The sequence below is a fragment of the Strongylocentrotus purpuratus genome, unplaced genomic scaffold (genome assembly GCF_000002235.5).
Source record: "Strongylocentrotus purpuratus isolate Spur 01 unplaced genomic scaffold, Spur_5.0 spur5_scaffold_14, whole genome shotgun sequence".
Classification (NCBI taxonomy): Eukaryota; Metazoa; Echinodermata; class Echinoidea; order Camarodonta; family Strongylocentrotidae; genus Strongylocentrotus; species Strongylocentrotus purpuratus.
In genome coordinates, this window is record NW_022145599.1 from 25,204,655 (window position 1) to 25,226,146 (window position 21,492).

General features: G+C 34.8%; 1 protein-coding gene across 1 annotated transcript; it reads right to left on the bottom strand.

Moving 5' to 3' along the window:
• Positions 1-2,947: 2,947 nt before the first annotated feature.
• Positions 2,948-21,269, bottom strand: LOC577270 (probable ATP-dependent RNA helicase DHX40). Its single transcript, XM_030984559.1, has 17 exons — positions 21,078-21,269; positions 20,323-20,469; positions 18,942-19,060; positions 17,908-18,156; positions 16,919-17,117; positions 15,553-15,652; positions 15,100-15,186; positions 14,369-14,440; positions 13,747-13,857; positions 12,966-13,046; positions 12,148-12,305; positions 10,500-10,617; positions 9,847-9,955; positions 9,106-9,273; positions 8,072-8,158; positions 5,793-5,961; positions 2,948-3,709 (listed from the first exon to the last, which is right to left on the bottom strand). The coding sequence occupies exons 1-17, from the start codon at positions 21,226-21,228 to the stop codon at positions 3,600-3,602; spliced, it is 2,235 nt and encodes a 744-aa protein (XP_030840419.1). The 5' UTR covers positions 21,229-21,269; the 3' UTR covers positions 2,948-3,599.
• Positions 21,270-21,492: the final 223 nt, after the last annotated feature.

Sequence of the window (21,492 nt, forward strand, 5' to 3'; positions counted from 1 at the left end):
AAAGAGAAAGTTGAGTTCTGGGAAGAGGTGAAAAATAATTTGTGAGCGTTATCATTGTTATTTATGCAAGTGTGGAAGAACATCAGAATCAAAATGTTCCCTGAAGAGCATGGCTTTTCAAATTTCAAATTTTAAATATGGCATGTAACAGCTGGCATAAAACTTGGGCCGGATTTTTATGCCACATGTTTGTGTTGTCTCATATACATCTTTCTGTGTACAATGCTTGTACCTTTACCAAGACTGGGCCAAATTTATTATCATTTTGATGATTCCAGAACCTTGCAGTACACACCAATACTTATATGCTAGATGATCAACCTTTTCTGATCGATTCCACATTGTTTCTTTCACAGTGCAATCGCATAACCAGAACTCAACTTTATCTTTAAAATGAAATAATGTGGAATAATCTGAAAAGAGAAAATCTGAAAAGAGAAATGTGAATAATGTTCCCATTGAGTATTTTCAAAAGAGCTTGTACACCAATGCACATTTAAGTATAGTAAAGATGAGCACAATATCACTGTATCTATAGCTCCCACGAATACATGTATCAAATAGGATATTGTATGTAGTTTAAAACCTTACAGTGCCATTAACAGTGAAAAAAACCTAAATTTGTATTAAATGTGTAATATATATATTTACCAACAAGGTTTATCTGTAATTTTTCTAAGTTTGTATGAAGAAAAATAATAACAAATTGCTCTTGAAAAATGATGAAATTATATTTGTGGTACCTGCTTGTAAATACAGATATATATGGCACAGTGAGGTTTAAAACAGGCTATGTTCATGATTTCAAAAGTTTTAACTACTACTCTGTAAGATGGTAACAAATTTGCCATCTTTTTTTTTGATGTACCAATAAAAAAGTATATAAAATCAAATAGGTTTTGGTGTAAAACATGAGAAAGGTGCTGATGGCTTGCCAAAATCAATCAATTTGGAAATGAATATCAATGAATTTTGATAAGAAAAAACTAGTATGATCCAAAAAGAAATGATTGCAAGTTGGCAAATTAATGAAAAACATACAACTACCGTTCTGTCAACTTCTGTGCAAACTATGTAGATCAAGTAGATATTTATTTTTCTAGAAAAAAAGGGTTATCTTGTGTTCTGGTAATGCAATTGCAGAAAAGAAAAGCTGGCTATTTAATAAAGAGAAAGTTTTTTTTATTATCCTTTTTTCTATTAAATTGGTTGTTATTTGGACTACCAATATAAAGCAGTGACATTAATTAATAAAAAAAAATGCTGAAAATCAAATTCATACCTGCCAACATTTGAAAATAAGAAATAGGAATTTTTAGCATGGTATGCCTTCAAAAATCGCACTTGCAACGGCAGTGTAACTGGCAATACGCGGTAAATCTGTACCAAAAGCGATTATAAATTCGCTGCTCGATCATGCAGCCATTCAACGCACGCAATACACGAACTGTCAAATTGCAGCACATGGTAAACAAGTTTAATTTGGCTCTGGCACAACAACAAAAATATTTAATTTTTTTTTTTTTTTAAACATGAAATTTTGAAAACTAAATATTCTGAATAAAGGTCCACAAAATCCAGAAAACCTGAATATACCAGATTATTCGGAAAGGTTGACAGGTATGCATATTCACTGAAAACAATACTTGCTGAAACAAGACCATCATTTTGTCCCTCTTTTTACTCATTTCTCACTTCTTATATATTTCAACCAAAATTGTATGGCAGGAGTTATGAATTTAGTGTAAGTATCATAGGATTCTTTGGGAATTTACTTTGTATCATTACCAGAGTTTAAGATTACCCTTAAATTAAGATATCACATTTTTTTTATTTAAATGGTAATTAAGTGACTGTATCTAATTGATATTTGAAAGTAATATGTGTATTTCTAATGCAACCATTGTCATAATCACTCACTTGTAAAGCACAACTTACTAAACCAACAAATGTATATTGAATCATGCTAAATGAGGTTTGAATTGGGCGTGGGGGGGGGGGGGGATCACCCCATTTGACCAAAGATCCACCAATCCACCGGCATAGCTGAATTTAGACATTCATATTTCATATTCATATTTATTTCATTTACAACAGAAAGGTAAACAAACATATTACATTTTTTTTCATACATAATTGAGGGGGCATTTAGCATCATTGCTAAGGGGGTGGGGGCATTTGTCTGCCTTTTTACTCTGTGAGTGTATGAGAAGGTGAGAGGGTTCTATTGTATTCTTTTCACTGACACTCACTTTTTTCCTCTGCCCTTTTTCTTTCTACCTTTTTACTCTTTTTATGTTTGCCATCTGTGTGCCTCAAGAGCTATGAAAGGCCCACCAGGACCAAAGTTTACTCTGTTTATTAATGGTTCGACCTTGGTTGAGAGACTGAATTTATTGGTATCGTGAATTGCTAGTTGCATGAACAAATGAACCCCCCCCCCCCCCCAGTGAACCAATCCTACAATTGTTGGTCTCCGGGCCAGACCTTGGATCAATTGGGCTGTTGTCTAAAACTGTACATAAGATTATTGAGTGGCTGTATGCACATGTGCCTCTTTATAGTGAAATTCAGAATGTTGTTGTTTACTCTGTTTAAATATGTTTATGTATGGATTGTTGTGATTATGTTAAAACAAAAATAATAAAATCTACTTTGGCAGGAACAAAGCATTATAGGCATCATTCTTTTCTTTATTACAGATAATATACAGTACATGTATTAGAAACAAGTAAAACAAAAATGAACAAATGGTTAATAACACATTACTGTTTCAGATCCAGGATTGTTACACCAGTGGTGGGGCAAAAATGTATTAAAAAAAAAATTCTTTTGACTGCATTTCGAGAGAAATGGCTTTATGTTCTTTTGAATACTTGCAGTTCATGATACAGATAGGTTGTTTGGGCGTATAATGTAAACAAATACATACTTGGCTTGCTAGAAATCACAAACATCTGCCATGAAGCTCAACATAAAGTCTTTATCAATCCGACAAGGCTCCTTGCTCATGCAATTTGCTTATCTCTCTTAACTTATTTCCGGATGAAAGAGATTAAGGTTGAGTTCTGGCCCTAAGGTGAAAAATAATCTGGAAGCATTTCACTCTTTTTTGCCTAATTGTGGAAGAGTATTGTAGAAGAAGAAAAAAAAATCCTCAGAAAAGGATGGCTTTTCTTCTTGCCTACTTCAAGAACGACTATACACCCACAAATTAACATATTTAAGATCAATATCTTATTGGACCATGTTTGTACACAGTAAAGAAGCACAAAAACATACACACACACACACATGCATACACACAAGATGGTACAAGTAAGTTCTACGCCTATAATATTCAGGGCGTTGTATAAATGTCATGTCCTGCATGGCCAAATTCTATCCTGTGAAGACATAGATTACTGCTATGTCAGGCAACTATCAATAAAACCTGACAAGCTTAGAGTAGTAAATACATGTATGTCAATGCATACTTAAATGTACAAATCTGTTTTGAGCTTTCCAAATCAGTGCCCATTCCCCCTCCCTCTCTCCCTAAATATTCCACATTATCATTATAATAAATTAAAGTTACAAAAATGTGTGGGTTAAACATGTCAAGGTTTTAGCTTAGCACTCTTTCTCTCCAAGTACCTCTGTCTTGCGTCAGAAACAGAAGTGTCATTATTCCTGCGGATCACTTTGGTGGACTCGTCCACAGAGGGATCTGTAATCAGAACAAATTAAACCACATCAGATGCAGATCTTAATCTTGGGTTTGGTGAAAATGGGGCACTGAAACACATTTATCTGTTGCTTACAAAGTCTGCGATAACTCTTGATTGGCCCCGAAGGGCCCCAACAATTGTTCTAAAAGAAAATTAAATATTTGCCAATGGGTCATATCAAAGTTAAAGCATGATCTACTTAATGGCAATAAATTTTATTGTCCATGAGCACTCATGTAGTTCATCAATTCTTAGATAACTCTGATAACAGAAAACTTCAAATAAAACATTCTGTTAAAAAAAAAGGTGCTGAGTGGAAAATGATAATGATTAAAGATAAAGACCAGTTATGGTCATGCGATTGCGTTGTGAAAGAAACGTTGTGGAATCGATCAGAAAAGGTTGATCATCTAGCATACAAGTATTGGTGTGTACTGCAAGGTTCTGGAATCATCAAAATGATAAGAAATTTGGCCCAGTCTTTGTAAAGTTAAAAGCATTGTACACAGAAAGATGTATATGGGACTATGCACACGTGCGCGACACATGTGTTTATCTCTTACACGCCAATAGATAAACTAATTTACCAAATATATCAATTAGTAGGCAGTTTCCAGGCAAAATTTTTATCATCATGTATTAGTCAAAACATTCTTTCACATGATTGGTAATAAGAGCTTCCATTTCATTTTTTGAAATTGGGGCGTTTCCATTACTGTCCTTTACCTTTAAAATGTAAATAATAACACTGATGATGATAATGAATATGAGACCAATATATTGCAACAAAGTTGATTACAATGACAAGAACAATAATAATATTAATGTTTACAGAACAACGATGCATAAATATCAATGACATTATGCATATGAAAAGTAAATTCTCAGAGAGATGAAGATGATGCTTTTAGGATGTGAGGTGCATAGTCTGAATCACTACCCTTGAATTGGGAGAGGACTTCTGCCCCTGGCTGAAATATATCCAAATCCACTGAAAACTATTGAGAAATCCTGAATAAGACATTGTGAGGTGACCCCGCTTGGGAACACACACTGTGGTTGGGTACCGGTGCCATTGAATGCAGGATACGATTGGGCTGGAGTATACTGAGCAGCAGAACAATCAACAGGAATGAATCCACACGTCATAGGGGGATAGAGATACCGTTCACCTCATTAAAGATTGATGCATACCTACCCAACCCTTTCAAAGTAAGTATTAGGACGGCCTCAAGGCGAATGGTATACAGTGAATCTGATACTTAAGAAAAAGAGCGGAATCTAGGGTTCGTAAGATGAGTAAGATTAGTTTGAAAGCCACAAAATAGCAATTATTCCACCAAAACAGGAATCGTTGGCAGCTTTGTAGTATAATAAACTGACATTACAATCAACAGAAATAAGCTAGAAGGGATATAAATACAGTACTTGTACGCGTAATCAACTATTCTATCTCTGAAGTCATCAACATTGCTGTCAAGAAGGAGATTGACGTCTCAACTACTAAAGGCCTCAGGCTGGGATATAGAGGGTAGGGATGTCAAAAGCTTAAGTTACCCCCAGTAATAATAAGATAAATGTGAATGGTGGAGAAAAAAAGCATAAGCTTATAGCACCATGATGTTAAGGGAATTAACACTTGCCATTGCATTACAGGAGGATTGAAAGAGAAAGGGAAACAGCCATAGAGAGACAGAGAGGGTGAGGCAAAGAGCAAGAGAGGGTGAAGCAAAGAGCAAAAGAGAGAGAGAGAGAGAATGGGGAGGAGAGGGAGAGGGAGAGAGAGAGAGATAAAATGAGAGAGTGAGAGAAAGAGAGAGAGAGAGAGAGAGAGGGGGGGGAGGCAGAGAATGAGAATATAAGATAGAGACATACAGAGCAAAAAAGTGTGGAAGCAAGAGAAAGATCAAGAGAGAAAGAGATTTGGAGGGAGGGAGGGAGAGGGAGAGAGCAAGCAATTGGAAGAAATAGGCAAGATATATAAATCTCACAATATGAACACAGTGACGTCAAAACAGTACATGAAATACATATAATTCTTCCTTGAGAACATAGCTCCAAAAAAAATTAAGACAGGATTACCTTTATGCTTCTTTTTCTTCTCGCTACTCCCGCTTTCTTTCTTCCCCTCCCCGTCGTCGGAATCTTCGGTTTCAGTCTTGTCAATAGATGGCGCCAGACAGCCGCTCAAAGCATACGCATCTAGCTCATGAAGTCTGGGCAGAAGGTTCTTAATCCATTCATATTTCACCTGTCACAGAAAGAAATCAGTAATATGGGATAAAGCCTTTGCACTGATATGGCAATAAAGTAGTTGGAGTACTTGACTGGAGATATCTTTTACGAAGGGCATGGGTTCAAAGGCACTTCTTTTTAGGATAAAAACAAGATACTAATTAACTGTCAGTATGGCAGGACATTCATGTGAACATGCATTTATTGATTTGATTAATACATTATGGAATTATATTTACAGTTATAACCACTCATTTGGTATATCTCTAGATTTATCAACAGCAATCAACCTTATAGACCACAAAATACTTTTATATCATTTCATCCTACCAAGGGGTGCAGTGTGGGAATGGTTTCACAGTTATTTACTTGATCGAAGTAAATATACTTAGTTTAATGATTATAATTCTCTTTATTCTAAGGCCCGGTACGGAGTCCCTAAGGGCTTTACCTTTACCATTTATTTAGTAATCTTATTTCATATGAAATATTTCATATATTTAATTCCATATAGTTGAATAAAGTGAAATTAATTGGACTGAACCGTTAGAGATGTTGTGCAGTATTGAAGTACTAGAAGTTGACCATCAATAAAATCATCTAGAGAGCATAATGCTACACGATTGATTGGCTTTTCTTTATACAGTATCAGTATGCGATCTACTGAAGATATGAAAGAAGTGAGTTTGAATGTATAGCCAAGCAAACACTGTAGTCAAATCTGTTGAAGGCATCGTTTAACAATGTTAAATCTGGGTGCATGGCCCTACGTGTTATCGATGTCTGTGATATGGTGTAATATTAAAGCCCTAAAAAAATTGTGCTTCAAAATGATTATGAAGTGCCTCAAAAAAGTAAAAATCTTTGAGTGACTGGTTTTACCATTACCGGTACTCATTTTCCCTTATAGACTTTAGTGTTATAAAAACAGTTGGAAAACGGCTTTTTTTAATTTTGATTTCCAGTGATAATCTGACAGGCATCGGCTTATAAAAGTCATGGAATTCCTGACTGACCCAAAGGTTTATAATTATGATTGCAGCATAAGCTAAATCCAGGATTTCGTTTAGAATCTGAGGCAAAGATACCCAATCCCTTTAACAAAATTTACATTCCTCTTGCGCTTATTACCCCGCCCTCTCACTACACGATTGATTGGATTTCTTTATACAGTATCAGTATGCGATCTACTGAAGATATGAAAGAAGTGAGTTTGAATGTAAAGTCAAGCACACGCTGTAGTCAAATCTGTTAACAAAACAGGAATGGGATTTCTGAATGTGGAATTGATCTCGGGGAGAATGAATTACTTCATAGAATATGGGACAGAGGATTGTGGCACTCCATGGTTGCCAACGTCTCAGGATATGGCACATAGAGAAGAAGCTACGAAATTGGTAAATGGCTCCCATCTTTAAAAATGCTAATCTATGCAAATATTTTGCATTATGGTAGAATTACAGGGGCATTCAGATATTAACTCTTAAAGATGCATATGGATTTATACTTCTCCACAGAAACCTTAAAAAGTACTTTCCTTCATGGTTGGCTATGCTAATTTATACAAATTGTTGTGAATTAAGTTGTCACTAGGATTGGTATGAATATTCCATCTCTTAAAAATACTTTGTATATGTATGTATTTATACGTGTCATGACAATATCTACATTTTCTCCACAGAACACAATAATTCAAAGGTATTCTTTATGGTCAATTGTGCAAACTCATGTGAATTTGATAGATTGAGCTGGTATAAGGGCCTAAAATTACCACTCTCCCCACATCATTGACATAATGTTTATGACATTAGTATTTCTTTTATTAGGTAGAATATTATATTTCAAGTGAAATGACACAAAGATTGTCAATTTGGGGTAAGGCATCATGCGCAAATTTCTTGCTGCTTCAAGCATGACTATGGTTGATACTAGGGTATCAGTAGAGTGAACAAGAGTTACTCTTTGCCATGAAATAGATTTCATGGCCACATTAATAATGTATTTTTAAAACTACCAAAGTTGGGTCTACATTTTTTTTTATACGCACTGTATTGTGACATGGAACTACTCCTCATACAAACAAATACTTTTTGGTGATTGTACACTTTAAAAGAATGGTTCCATACCGGGCAGACTGTCCTCATGAAGACTTTAGATGTAAGCATGACCTCATTGTAGATCACCCAGTCCAGTTCCTCGTCTCTTCCAAACAACTAGAATAAAAACATAGTAACAAACTCGGATCAATACAGGTATGCCTCATTTTTATGCATATAATATATAATACAGATATTAATTCAAGATCAATTATTTCTAACACAAGCACCTTGAAAGTAAAGACAACCAAAGACACCAGGTGAAACATATTTAACATTTAAAACGACTACATATGATACTTTTTTTTAACGATTATAATGATTCTTTGTGATGACACAAAAACTAAAAGTTCAAGAGACTCTTTTCTGAAGATGAATTGTGGTTTTCTAGACTACAAGGGAAGATTTGTAAACCTCCTCTAAAGTTTTCACACTTAAAGATAAACTTGAGTTCTTGTAAAAAAAGAAAATGAATTCTCACAGAATCTAACGAAACTTACACTGAATGTTCAAGGTTACAAATAAATGTCATGTGCCAAACAATTTTGGAAGAAAATGTATACTGGCTGAGGAATGAGCATAGAAAGATAAGGTATATGTGTGTTGTCCCATATACATCTTTCTGTGTAAGTGATTGTTACTTTACCAAGACTTTGCCAAATTTATGATGATTTTGATGACTCCAGAACCTTGCATTACACACCATTACTTACATGCTATATGATCAACTTTTCTGATCCATTCCACACCTTTTCTTTCACAATGCAATCGCATTACCAGAACTCAAGTTTATCTTTAATGACAACTAATTAATAATTAAAGAAGAAAATATCTCTCTCTCTCAACACTGAAATGAAATTTAAAGAAAATGAACATTTTTTCAGTTGTAACCCATTCCACCAAATCCTCACAGGCATCCTTACTGTCCTTTGGTAAGGCATTAATCCTCATTACCAGGTCTCTCGGAGAGGACCTTAAGCCGTCGGTCCTCTGGTTGCTTACTAACAAGCATTTATGCTTTCTTAGCATTCAGGTAAAATAACCACCACTACTACATTACTTACACAAGATGAAGGGTGAAGGAAGACCCCTATGCTATGGCCTTCCATGGTGCGATAGCCATGCCCCGTCGTAGCCTTCCGGGCCACCTTACCAAAGAACCCGGCACAGAGGGCCCTCCTCAGACAATCGCTGGTCGAACCAGAGTCATGCTCCTCTGGAAAATCAGGATTCTGCAAAAGAAAAAAAGAAGATGAAAGACAGTGGAGTATGTTATAATCATATTAACAAAAGCTGAATAATTCTGTATAAAACAATAGGAAAAAATGTTATTGTACTGTAGTTGAGCCATTGAAAAGGAAATATTTGTAAGCAATCGAAGAGGACTAAACCTGCATAAAAGTTGGCTTGGGTAGAAACAGACTATCAGAGAAACATATTAAAGAAAGTTCCAGAAAAATCAGAAAAATAATTTTGTTATAATTTTGTGAAGATTAAGATCATTAATGATATGGGAATTTCCTATTCCCAACGCAGTCGTTATATTTGATTGCATACATTTAGAACTCAGTCTCTTATCCGTTTCACACAAAAATTACTCATTGAAAATCTATCAATTTCTAACCTTTTCTTGGTGGAATATGCATATTTTCTTTCTTTTTTCTTCTCAAAGGACATAATATTCCCAATAATTCCTCATAGACCCAAACTTCTATATGTGTAATATCATAATGGGAAAATGGGCAATTTTGAATGAAAAACCTCCAAAATCTGTTTATCATTCTTCAAAAATGAGCCGCACTGACCTTCATCTGTTGTTCCAGGATGGTCTCAAGCTGTTTGTGTACACTCATAGCCGTCTTGACTCCTCTCCAATGTATGCTATGCTTCTTGCACCATCTTGACGGAGAGTCACTGTTAAAAACACAACAAGTCACATGACAAGTCACATGACAAAAAGGAAAAGGTGGTGAGTCACGAATGCCATTTTACTTTGAGCAGATAGGAGGACTAACCTCAAAGTCACTGACAAAAGAAAGAAATATATAGATGATGCCTCAGAAAGTTTTTTTTTTCTTCATTTTTCAGTAGGCTTATATATACAGTCAAACCTGTCTACAGCAACTGCCCAAGGGATACACAAAAAGTGGTCTTTGTAAACAGGTTCTTTTAGTACATGTTTCGATGAGAAACCATTTTCAAGGGAAACAAAACGTGCTTGTTGTAGACAGGTGGTCACTAAAGCAGGTTTGACTGTAATAACATATTGCATGCTTCATGTAGTATTGTCTAAAGAAATAATATATTTATGATGAAAAATAAATACATGCATGCATAGCTCATAACCTATTAGTATTCCCATTCCACTTTTCAGTTTGTTTTAATTTTTATTTGGGAATTTTCTGTAATTGTTTAGGACTGTAAAAAGTAGTAAAGAGAAAGAGAAATACTATAATACCTTTCACTGCACTTTTGAAAGATGGCTAACAGAGTAGTGAAATCATTAGAGCCTCCTCCCTTATCGGCTAGCTTCTGATGTGCTTTGTTTGCTTCGGCCTGCTTATCCGTATCACCCCCTGAAAATTGAAATTAAAAAAAGAAATTAAGCATTTCAGAAAAAAAAATTCACTGGGCAAAAGTTTACGAATCAGTTTACAAAACAGAAATAATCATAATCATAGACAATTACAGTAATGGTACAATCTAATCATAACACCTTTAGTTATGTAAGTTACACGAAATCCATTTTGTACAATGAGAATGCTGACAGAGCGAGAGAGTAAAGATTTCATGATTGTGAGATTTATTTGTTACAAGAAGGATATAGATTCAAGTTTCATTTATTTCACTATAATATACAATATAAAATACAAAACATAAGAAGCAAATGATTGAAAACTGTTAAGTATACATATAATTAGAAGAAGAAAAAAAACATAATAATTTACATAGAGAGTATTAATAACTTAGTCTAAAAACAAGAAACAAATGACTGAGAAAATTAAAAAATTAAAAAAAAAAGAGAAATAAATGAGTGGGGATCAAGATTAGAGATCATTGGGAGATTTTGACTATTCGACCCCATTATTGCAGGAGTTATACTGGACTTTCTTGCATTTACAACACAACTGAGTGAAAGAGGACGCGGGGTGCAGAGAATGTGGATGGAGAGACGGGAGTGAATGGGGGGGGGGGGGATCGGTCAAGATTAAAGGGAGAGAGGATTGGAAGACCATAGAAAAATAACACGATTAACAGAATACTGTTTACGTGTATTACAACTCTCCCCCAAAATCTCATTCAGAGTAATTAGGACTTTACTATCAAACCTTCTATCAATATGTATCTATTTACCTTACCATAATAACTAGTTCATATTTTTATCAAATTTTCAAATCTATTATCTTTTTATCTATTTACACATTTTATGTCACCTGTCTATCTATATGCATCCATATATTTATCTATATATCTATTCCTTCATATTTCTATTGCTTCATCTATCTATCCACATTCATATCGATCCCATCATAGTCATTGACATCTTATTCATATCTATATCATTTAGTATTTCTACCTATCTATGCCTCACATTCTCTCACCAGGTCTAATGAAGACATTCTCCACAGATAGCATGGAAGCAATAGGTAGCATGGCTTCAGAACAACCTAGTGCTCCTGAATAGATCACAGCCCTAGCCAGAGACAGAGGAAGGGGGTACTCCACTAACAGACAACTATCAAAACTTCTATTTATATGTTTAAGCAGCAAAATTAGTAGCTACCTTACCATAAAAAGTAGTTGATATTGTTTACGTACTTCTAATATGTTTATCTATCTACATTTTTCAATTCATCTACCTCTATCTGTAAATTTATTGATCTTTCTATCTGTCTGTCTGTCTGTCCATCTCTTTATCTATCTTTGTATATATCCATTTATATATCTACAATGTAAATGTATCCATATATTTATCTTTATAATAATCCCATCGTAATTCTAACAATTTATCTATCCACATTCATATATATTTGATCATATTTATTGACATCTTATTCATAATCATATCAAGTCTTTCTATCTATCTAATCTTGTTATTTTATTACCTGGTCTAATGAAGACATTCTCCACAGATAGCATGGAAGCAATAGGCAACATGGCTTCAGAACAACCTAGTGCTCCTGAATAGATCACAGCCCTAGCCAAAGACAGAGGAAGGGGGTACTCCACTAACAGATGACCAAGACTGGTGATATTCCCTTTTCTACAATTCACAGTTAAATAAGGAGAAGAAGGATGGGAAAATACTGATTATTATACTGGGAACAGTATTGTTAATTGTCATCACATATTCTATGATTTACATATCATTTTGTTCATTCGATATATCATGCACTTGCAGTATTCAATGTATATGTTATTACTATAAATCAAATATATCAAGCATTATTTTGGTATAGCTACACGAATCTTCCTCAATAAATTCCTAAATACATTACAGCCCTAGCCAGTTACAGACAGGGGACTTCAGTAACCGATGCCTCACATTGGTTACGTTTTCTTTTCATAAAGTCCAAAGCAAAATGAAGAGAATTTGTTCTTATTTTTTTGTAATGAGCAATACATTATTTATAGTTGACACATTGATAGTTATCTAAATACATATCGATATGTGTATATTATTCACAGTTTCTGTATATTGTTCATAAATAGACAGACAACAAATAATTAAGATATTGCATTTCTGATTGTATATACAAGTTTTCTCTACACAAAAAGTTTAGCACATTTGACATAAAACGCAAGGATATGTATTAAGCTCAGTAAGCTCAGTCTTTCAGAGTATAGCATCATATCATATTATGTTACCAGTTTTACCACATCAGGCAATGTTGACTTTATTGTTGAAAACGAATAAACTTACTTGTCAATAGCACCATAATAGTGAAGTTGGCGTAGAGCTTCAAGAAGCATTCTTTCTTCAGGCTGATCTACAAAGGGGAACCTGAAAAATATCACACCAAACTTTCTGTAAGAATCATTTTTCAAAACGATCTACAAACCTATGCTTGTAATGATACAAACTACAATGTTTGTATGAGCTTTTCTTTTATATTTCTGTTATAAATGTGCATCATCATCATTGTCATTACCATCCTATATCCTCCTTTTCATTTTTCCTCCTCATCCTCATTATCATCATTAATTATATAATGAGCATACTTTTCATCATTACCACTATCATTATCATCACAACCACAAGAATCATAATTATCATCATGACTATCATCATCATGACTATCATCATCATGACTATCATCATCATGACTATCATCATCATGACTATCATCATCATCCTCATCCTCATCCTCATCATCATCATCATCTTCACCATCATCATCATCATCATCATGGCTATTATTATTATTATCATCATCATCATCATCATCATCATCATCATCATCATCATCATCATCATCATCATCATCCTCTTCACCATCTTCACCATCATCATTATCATCATCATCATCATCATCATCATCATCATCATCATCCTCTTCACCATCTTCACCATCATCATTATCATCATCATCATGGCTATCATCATCATCATCATCGTCATCATCAACATCATCATCATCATAACTATCATCAACATCACCTTCAGCAGTATAAACAAATGACCATTAGGAATGACTACTCACTTGAGAATATTGTGTATTCCCATACACTTGAGGTTGAGCACCACATTGGTCAGACTGCTTCTCTGTACCTCTGGTATCATGTCTTCAGTCATACAGTTCTCATAGAAACCTCTGTAGAAGTATCATACATGTATTATGTTCAAGGAGAAGATATAACACTTCAGTAATTAGAATCAGGACACCTCATGCTAAAATTCAAGTAGTATCTAGTCGTCTTTTTTATTAGACAGTACACATGATTATCAATCTAAGAAGGAACAATGACAGTCCCGTCATTAGAGCAAAAATCTTTGACCAACTTAAGTCATTAACATACTGTATGTTTCTTTCGACTTCACACCAAATAAACTTCAAGTGCTCAATAACTTCCATGCCTGTTTTTTATTTAGATATTGTGAATGTGTTCCTTGACACATTTAAAATTGATAATGAAGTATTTTTTCTTTAGTGTTGTTACCAAAAATAAAAAAAATTCTATCAATTCGACTTGAGTCAAACTTCTCAACATTTCATAATTGACAAAGCTTTTCACTTCAAACTATTTTACATCAATGTAACACCACCAACATTAAGTGTCTTAATCCACAGTAGTCCAAAAACGGCCATGAATGTTTGATCTTACTTGCTGTAGATTCTGTAACATCTGCCTGGTGCAGTACGTCCAGCTCTCCCTGCTCTCTGTATGGCTTCAGCTCTACAGATAAATAAAATTTTAACCACAAAAAGGTTATACTGTAAAACCAGAAACTCTTGTGAATTGGAACCGACAGCCTTTTCAGCGGTCTGAATCGTTTGCACTACATTCAACAACACACACAAAAAATGTGAGATCTCTGATTGGCATTTACTGCCATATTTTGATGGCATTCAATGAATTGTATAACTAAATACTTTTGCAGCATTTCAATTTAGTTAATCTGGACTCCTCACAAAAGTTCCATGCATGTGAAGATTCATGATTTTACAATAGGTCACCAATGTGGCTGCATTAATGCCACAATAGACTTTAGATAAGCATACAAATTATCATGTAGTATGGGTCACTCAAATGTATTTGTTAGTAAATATGCTGCTATACAATACAATGTAGCAAATCTCTCATGGTGGGTGTGTATTCTTCTCATGATTATCATAATTGTAATATGACAATCAGTACTGTCCTTGTACATCAGCATTATAATAAACAAATAAATGTATGTCTGGGTTTTGAAACAAGACAATGGGCCATCACCTTTAATACAGCATTGATTCTCAATATCAACATTTTTACATATGACAAAAGTTGAGCTTCAACAACTAAAACAACTAATCATACAAACAAGCAAACAAATAAACGATGGTTTTGAATCTCACCTTGAAATAGGAACAACTTGCAGAGCGTCAAGTCCTGTCCGATGATTATATGACATCTGCTTCACAAAACCACTGTCAACAACATATCTGTAAAAGAAAATGAATTCAGATTAAAGGATTGACTTGAAGAGACATAATGGCTAAGTGGTCGAGTAGTTGTCTAATAACCAGAAGTTCCAGTGTTCAAAACAAAGTTGATGTGCTAGTGCCCTTTGATAAGGCATTAACAGTAATACTCAATTAGCCAAGTCAATTGGATATTAACGCCATAGGTCTCTTGGCTGCCTATCTACAAGCATGTACTTGCTTTCTAAGCAGTCATGTCTAATAAATATAGTTGAACAAATCAGGAAAATGTGCCATGATGTACAAATTAAGTGAAATTAAAAAGTAATGGCAAACAAATCATCATCATCATCATCGATCATCATCAATCATTAATCAAATACGTACATGATACCATTGATGGTGAGAGATGTCCCAGCGATGTTGGTAGCTACAACACATTTCCTAACTCCAGCCTCGGCAGGAGCAAATATCCTCTGCTGTAATTCTGGAGATAGAATACAATAGGAGAATACTTTCACACCTTCTATAAAGCCCCACTGCACTACTTATAGGCACTTGCGCCCTCTATACAGCCAACAATGCCTAAGTGGTACCCATTAATCCCCCATGATGCCCTTTTAAAAATGTTTTTTGAGAGCTGATTTGATGAGGTAACCACCTGTCAGTGATCTTGCAGGGAGGTCTAATCCCTCCATGCCAAACTAGTGCAGAGGGGCTTTCAATAGGTTCATTTATATAGCGCAGCTCCTATATGAATATACTCTGCTGCACTTAATACAAAGTATCATATTATTACCCCGCCTTTAGCTGAGCTGCATTATAAGGTGCTAAAGCATTCAAGGAATTTCTTCCCACCGTGTAGCCATTTACTTCACCTGGGTTGAGAGTGGCAAATGTGGAATATGTCTTGCCAAAGGACATTAGTGTCATGGCAGGACTCGAACTGCAAACCAATGTGATCCACAACACTTCTACATTCATGTTTACAAATCTGACATTCGCTAAATGCAATATCTTGGACACGGGAAAAAATGGCTACCTTTCTAAAAGAATGCTGATTGGTATCTTTTTATTTGATACAAAGTACATTGTAAGTGTTTGTACAACACATTCTCCGGTAGAATTGCTCGGTGGTCAATATCCCACATTCAAGAGTTATTCACTTCATCCCTAACCTGGCCCAAATACTCTACCTAACCTAAAACCAAATTGCAACCCTATAATCCTTATATTCGATGAAATAAAGCCCAGAGCAACTGTCACTGGAGCATATGTTGGAACAATAAAGTATGTATCAAAATTTGAAATTGAGATCTTGGTCTTTACTTTCCTCAGTTCTCCACTATCTTCCATGTATCCTATATTATTTACATTAATCCCATTTGTTCCAACACATGAAATGACTAAAATGACAAGTTTTTCCCAAAATTTATGACTCAGGAATGTCTTTAAAAAAAAGATAATAACATGTTAATGATATGCTATCCACAATATATTTTGAGTTGTGCCCTAAGGGAAAAGGCACTCAGGAGGAAAACAGAAACTTAAGGTATTTTTGTACATGCCAAATTGGGACAGTTATCCACGACTACTTCACAATTGAGTAACCAAATTGCTGATTTGAGATCCTTATCCTGAGAACAACATTTTTTTTTGTTAACATTGTCACAAGACAATATCTTATTTACTACAGCAAATTTAGAAAAAGTGGTTGTGAACAAAAGAAAGCATTGTTTTCATTGCTACATACCAGTTGGCATGGATCCATAAACAGGGAGTACCATCAAGGCCTTGACAGAACGATCTCTAACATCATGACGATAGTCGACCCGCTCTGACTTCTGGAAGAGCTTGTCGCAGCACTGTTCAATCTCAGCTTGGCCAGTAAGAAAGACCAAAATGTCTCCCTGCTTCTGTTCCAAGTGGATCTCCATCACTGTGTCTACAACCTGGGTATCGAAATGGAAGTGGTCAGAAACATGAATAAATGTTGAATTCACAATAGGATTAAAGAAACCTGGGTGATTTAGTTTTAAACACTGTCAAATTTTCACGATGTCACATATAATTTAAACAAAATCAGTCTTCAACACATGCATCATTTACAACTTTAAGATATGAATATTTCAATTTGCAGATGTTCTGAGATTCAAAGGTCCAATTAATATCTCTTGGGTAAAAAATAAAAGTGGTTGAATTGTGCAAAAATAAAAATTCAACAAACTGCTTTAAAACACACGATGGGAAAGTTTCAGGGATAAAGATCACTTCTTCTTTCATAAAATTCAGTTTCACCTCATTCATTCTTTGTTTACTGAGTGCATTTCATGGATATATAATAGAACAATAACGCGTTCGAGGTTTGTTTTTAACTTTTTACATAAAACTTAGGAATCATGCTTTTGTTACAACCCCCCCCCCCAAAAAAAAAAAAATCCCCCACCATGAGGATTTGATGCAAGACAAGTTTCAGTGTACATTAAAGTGTAAAATATATAATGGTGAAAATTATTTGTTTAAAGAGATTACAAGAGAGGAAACAGCCATGCCCATGGCACTATTTCCCATTGGTCTTTAATCACATTTTTCAGATAACACCTAACCTGAACCCTGATAGGACATACAGCTGGACAAATGCAGGACCTATTGAAGGTAGGAAGATGCACCCTAACAAAAGATTGTGCTCTAACACTAACAAAATTATTAATGAATGATCAACAAGATATGACTGTCACTCACTTTAGATACATAGTTGACTGTGATGTTCTTGCCCATATCCTTCTCCTCGATCAGACTGCAGTATATATCCTTTACAGGGTGCAACCTTCCGGGGATCTCAAATATGGGACAACCGCCCAAGAAGTCAGAGAACTTGCCCTGATCCAGGGTGGCTGACATCACCACCACCTTGAGGCGGTGTTGCCGTTTGGAGGATTTCAGTTCCTTATCGGAGAGAAAGAGTTGCTTCACAAGGCCAAACAAGATGTCCTGCATGCACGATACAAAGGTGATAACAAAAAATGATTGATAAATTACAGATCAAATATTTAGCATGACAACAGAATGTATTAAAGCCCCACTGCACTACTTGTAGCTACTTGCACCCTCTATGTAGCTAACAATGCCTAGGTGGTGACCACTTGTCCCCCGATCCCCTTTTTCTTATGTTAATTGAGAGCTGATTTGATGAGATAACCACCTGTCAGTGACCAAGCAGGGAAGTCTAATCCCTCCCGGCCAAACTAGTGCTGATAGGCTTTAAAGGCTTTCAGATGGAATAAAAATGCAAATATAGGAAGGCTATGAATGATCGATATCCAATTTTAAAAATGTTACTAACATTGAGGATTTTTTTCTTAAATGAACATATATATTGAAGAGTTTCTCAGACAACTATATATCATGGTCTCAATGAACTGGTAAGAAAAATGAGAATGTGAGTGGTTTAACTGGGTCCATTTCTCAATAGACTTAAAATTTCAAGAAAATCATTAACTATATAATGAGCATGCTATATATGACAATTGACAAGGAAGCATATATCCAATACAGTCAAGAATTTTAAACCTAATCAGTAGCAGGCACTGCAAATATGCATACTGAATAACCTTAATTTCAATCATATACATGATTTTAGGACTTCAAACATAGAATTTCAAATATGAATAATGAAGATAACAAAGTATATACATTGAACTGTAGAATACAAAGTTGGCCTACAGATAAACAAGTCTGAGTATCTGTATGGGAATTTAACAGAAAAGAAATCTTACTGTATCTAAACTCCTTTCATGTGCCTCATCCAGAACAATGACACTGTATTGACTGAGCTCCCTGTCTCGGAGGAACTCCCTCAGAAGACACCCATCTGTCATGTACTTGATTGCCGTCTCTAAAAGGTGGAGAAAGGATCACCATTTAAGTTTCACACAGCAATCATCAACCATTACATATGTATGCATTTCTAATAGTCTCTGGCCATTTTGAATAAGAGAAGGTAACACCATTCAATATCCACTCATTAAAATCCCTTATGCCCAAAAGGATGTATACAAATAGCCATTCTTCCTGAAGAACCTGTCGAGCTTGGAGTGCATGCAGTCAATCAGTTATGGCTCTATCTGTGGAAAGCTTCAGGGTCACACTCTAGCATGCGCTACCATGCCTTTCCTAAGTTAGCAACATGCAGAGTAGGCTACTGCCCTGGCAGCCCTGCTAATTAAAACTTCAGAAGGTTGAGGAGATATTGCCAACCAACTTAGACTTAACAGCTAATAGTATGAAAGAAAATGTTTATAATGATAATAATAATAATAATGATATAATAATAATATGAAGAAGAAGAGGAGGAGATGAGGAGAAGAAGAAGAAAAAAAAGAACAAGAAAAAAAAAGAACAAGAAAAACAAGAACACAGACAAGAAGAACAAGAATAACATGAATAAGAAGAAAAACAACAACAACAGTAAGACAAAATTGAAGAACAAAAACTTGAAGAAGAAAAGCAATTTAAAAAAGGAGGAAAAGAAGAAGATGAAGAAAAAGAAGAATAAGAACAAGAATCCTACTAACAATAGTTATGATAATAAGAATAACAACAACAAGAATAATAATAATTAACATTGATAATAATAATTTCTTATTGAAAAAGATCCTAATCAGACTACATAAGTTAGGAATTACTATGTCTGTAAACTTTTGTCTTACCATCTGGTGTCCTACTATCTTAGACTTAACAGCTAATATTTTAAAAGAAAAGATTTATAATGATAATAATAATAATAATGATAATAATAATAATAACAATGATATAATATGAAGATAAAGAAGAAGAGGAGGAGGAGGAGGAGGAGGAGGAGAAGAAGAAAAAGAAGAACAAGAACATGGACAAGAAGAGCAACAACAGCAAGACGAAAGTGAAGAACAAAAACTTGAAAAAGAAAAGCAATTTTAAAAAAAGGAGGAGAAGAAGAAGAAGATGAAGAAAAAGAAGAATAAGAACAACTGAACAAGAATCCTACTAATAATAGTTATAATAATAAAAATAACAACAACAAGAATGATAATAATATTTATAATAATAATAATTTCTTTAATGAAAAAGATCCTAATCAGACTACATAGGAATTACTCTCTCTGTAAACTTTTGTCTTACCATCTGATGTACAGTCATCAAAACGGACTTGGTATCCAACCTTGCCTCCAACGTTGCATCTCATCTCATCAGCAACCCTTGATGCAACAGACGTGGCTGCCACACGCCTTGGCTGAGTCACCCCGATCATCCCATGCTTGTGGAAACCTTAACAAAATGAAAGTGCCATTTTTACGAAGATTGACAATGACAGCTAGAGTATAAAGAAGTAAAATAAAAATAACCTAGGCATTGCCAAGCCCAAGGGCAAGCATTGATAACTCCATTAAAGGCGTTAAAGCCTACACTGGCATTAGCCTTTAACTTGTTGCTATTAAAAGTTTACTGAGCCATTATTTTAGGAATTTAGATTTTACTTTTTTTAGGCAAAATAGGCTAAACAAATTTAGTCTTTTTCTCTCTTTTCTTGCCATCACTTCAGATTCATAATATAGTCTATGTCAAGTTTTTGAATGAAAAATAGAAGTCTACAATAATGAAAATATAATTTGGGACTTTTGAGTAAGATATAGCTTGGAAAAGCTGCTTCAGGGATTAGTCTACCTCATGAAGTATAATATTAAACTTATGTTTCCCTTTTTTCAGGGATGCACCCTGTAAAATCAACACGCATTAGCATTGACTCTCTATATGCTTTGCTGGAGTGGTAAAAATATAGTCTAGTGAAATTACTACAGCCACATCAATCACAGCGTATGGGACAATGACATAAAACTAAAAAATGATTCATGTTCAATAATATCACTAAAACTTACCAGCTTCATATAAAAATTGAGGAAGTTGTGTAGTTTTGCCACTTCCAGTTTCTCCTATTATGACTAAAGCTCTAGAATCTTGGATGGATTTCAGTATGTCATCTTTGAAACCATGAATAGGCAACAACTCTCGACCCATGGAAGCTGCCATTTTGATTAGTTTGTTCGTTGATCACCGGTACCGGCTTAACTTTTCTCCACTGAGTTATTGTGTACAGCTGTCCATGGAAACGAGCGGATGTATATTTTAATTGAAGCTCATTTGCATGCGTAATTGATTAATAATCACTTATATCATCTTGAAGTAATATTCACTAAATTGACTCTTTTAAGTGTTCATTCTGTCTTTTACTTCAGAATTAATATAAATTTCGGGGATATCTGTCCCATGTCATTGCTAATATCTGACTTGAAA

Bases quoted from the DNA above. Each gene is read 5' to 3' on its own strand.
- LOC577270 (XM_030984559.1), bottom strand. From the start codon at position 21,228: ATGGCAGCTTCCATGGGTCGAGAGTTGTTGCCTATTCATGGTTTCAAA. The intron at 18,157-18,941 runs GTAAGATTTCTT...TCGTGCATGCAG, and splicing joins ATGAAAGGAGTTTAGATACA to GACATCTTGTTTGGCCTTGT. The intron at 12,306-12,965 runs GTAAGTTTATTC...TGTGAATTGTAG, and splicing joins TATTATGGTGCTATTGACAA to AAAAGGGAATATCACCAGTC.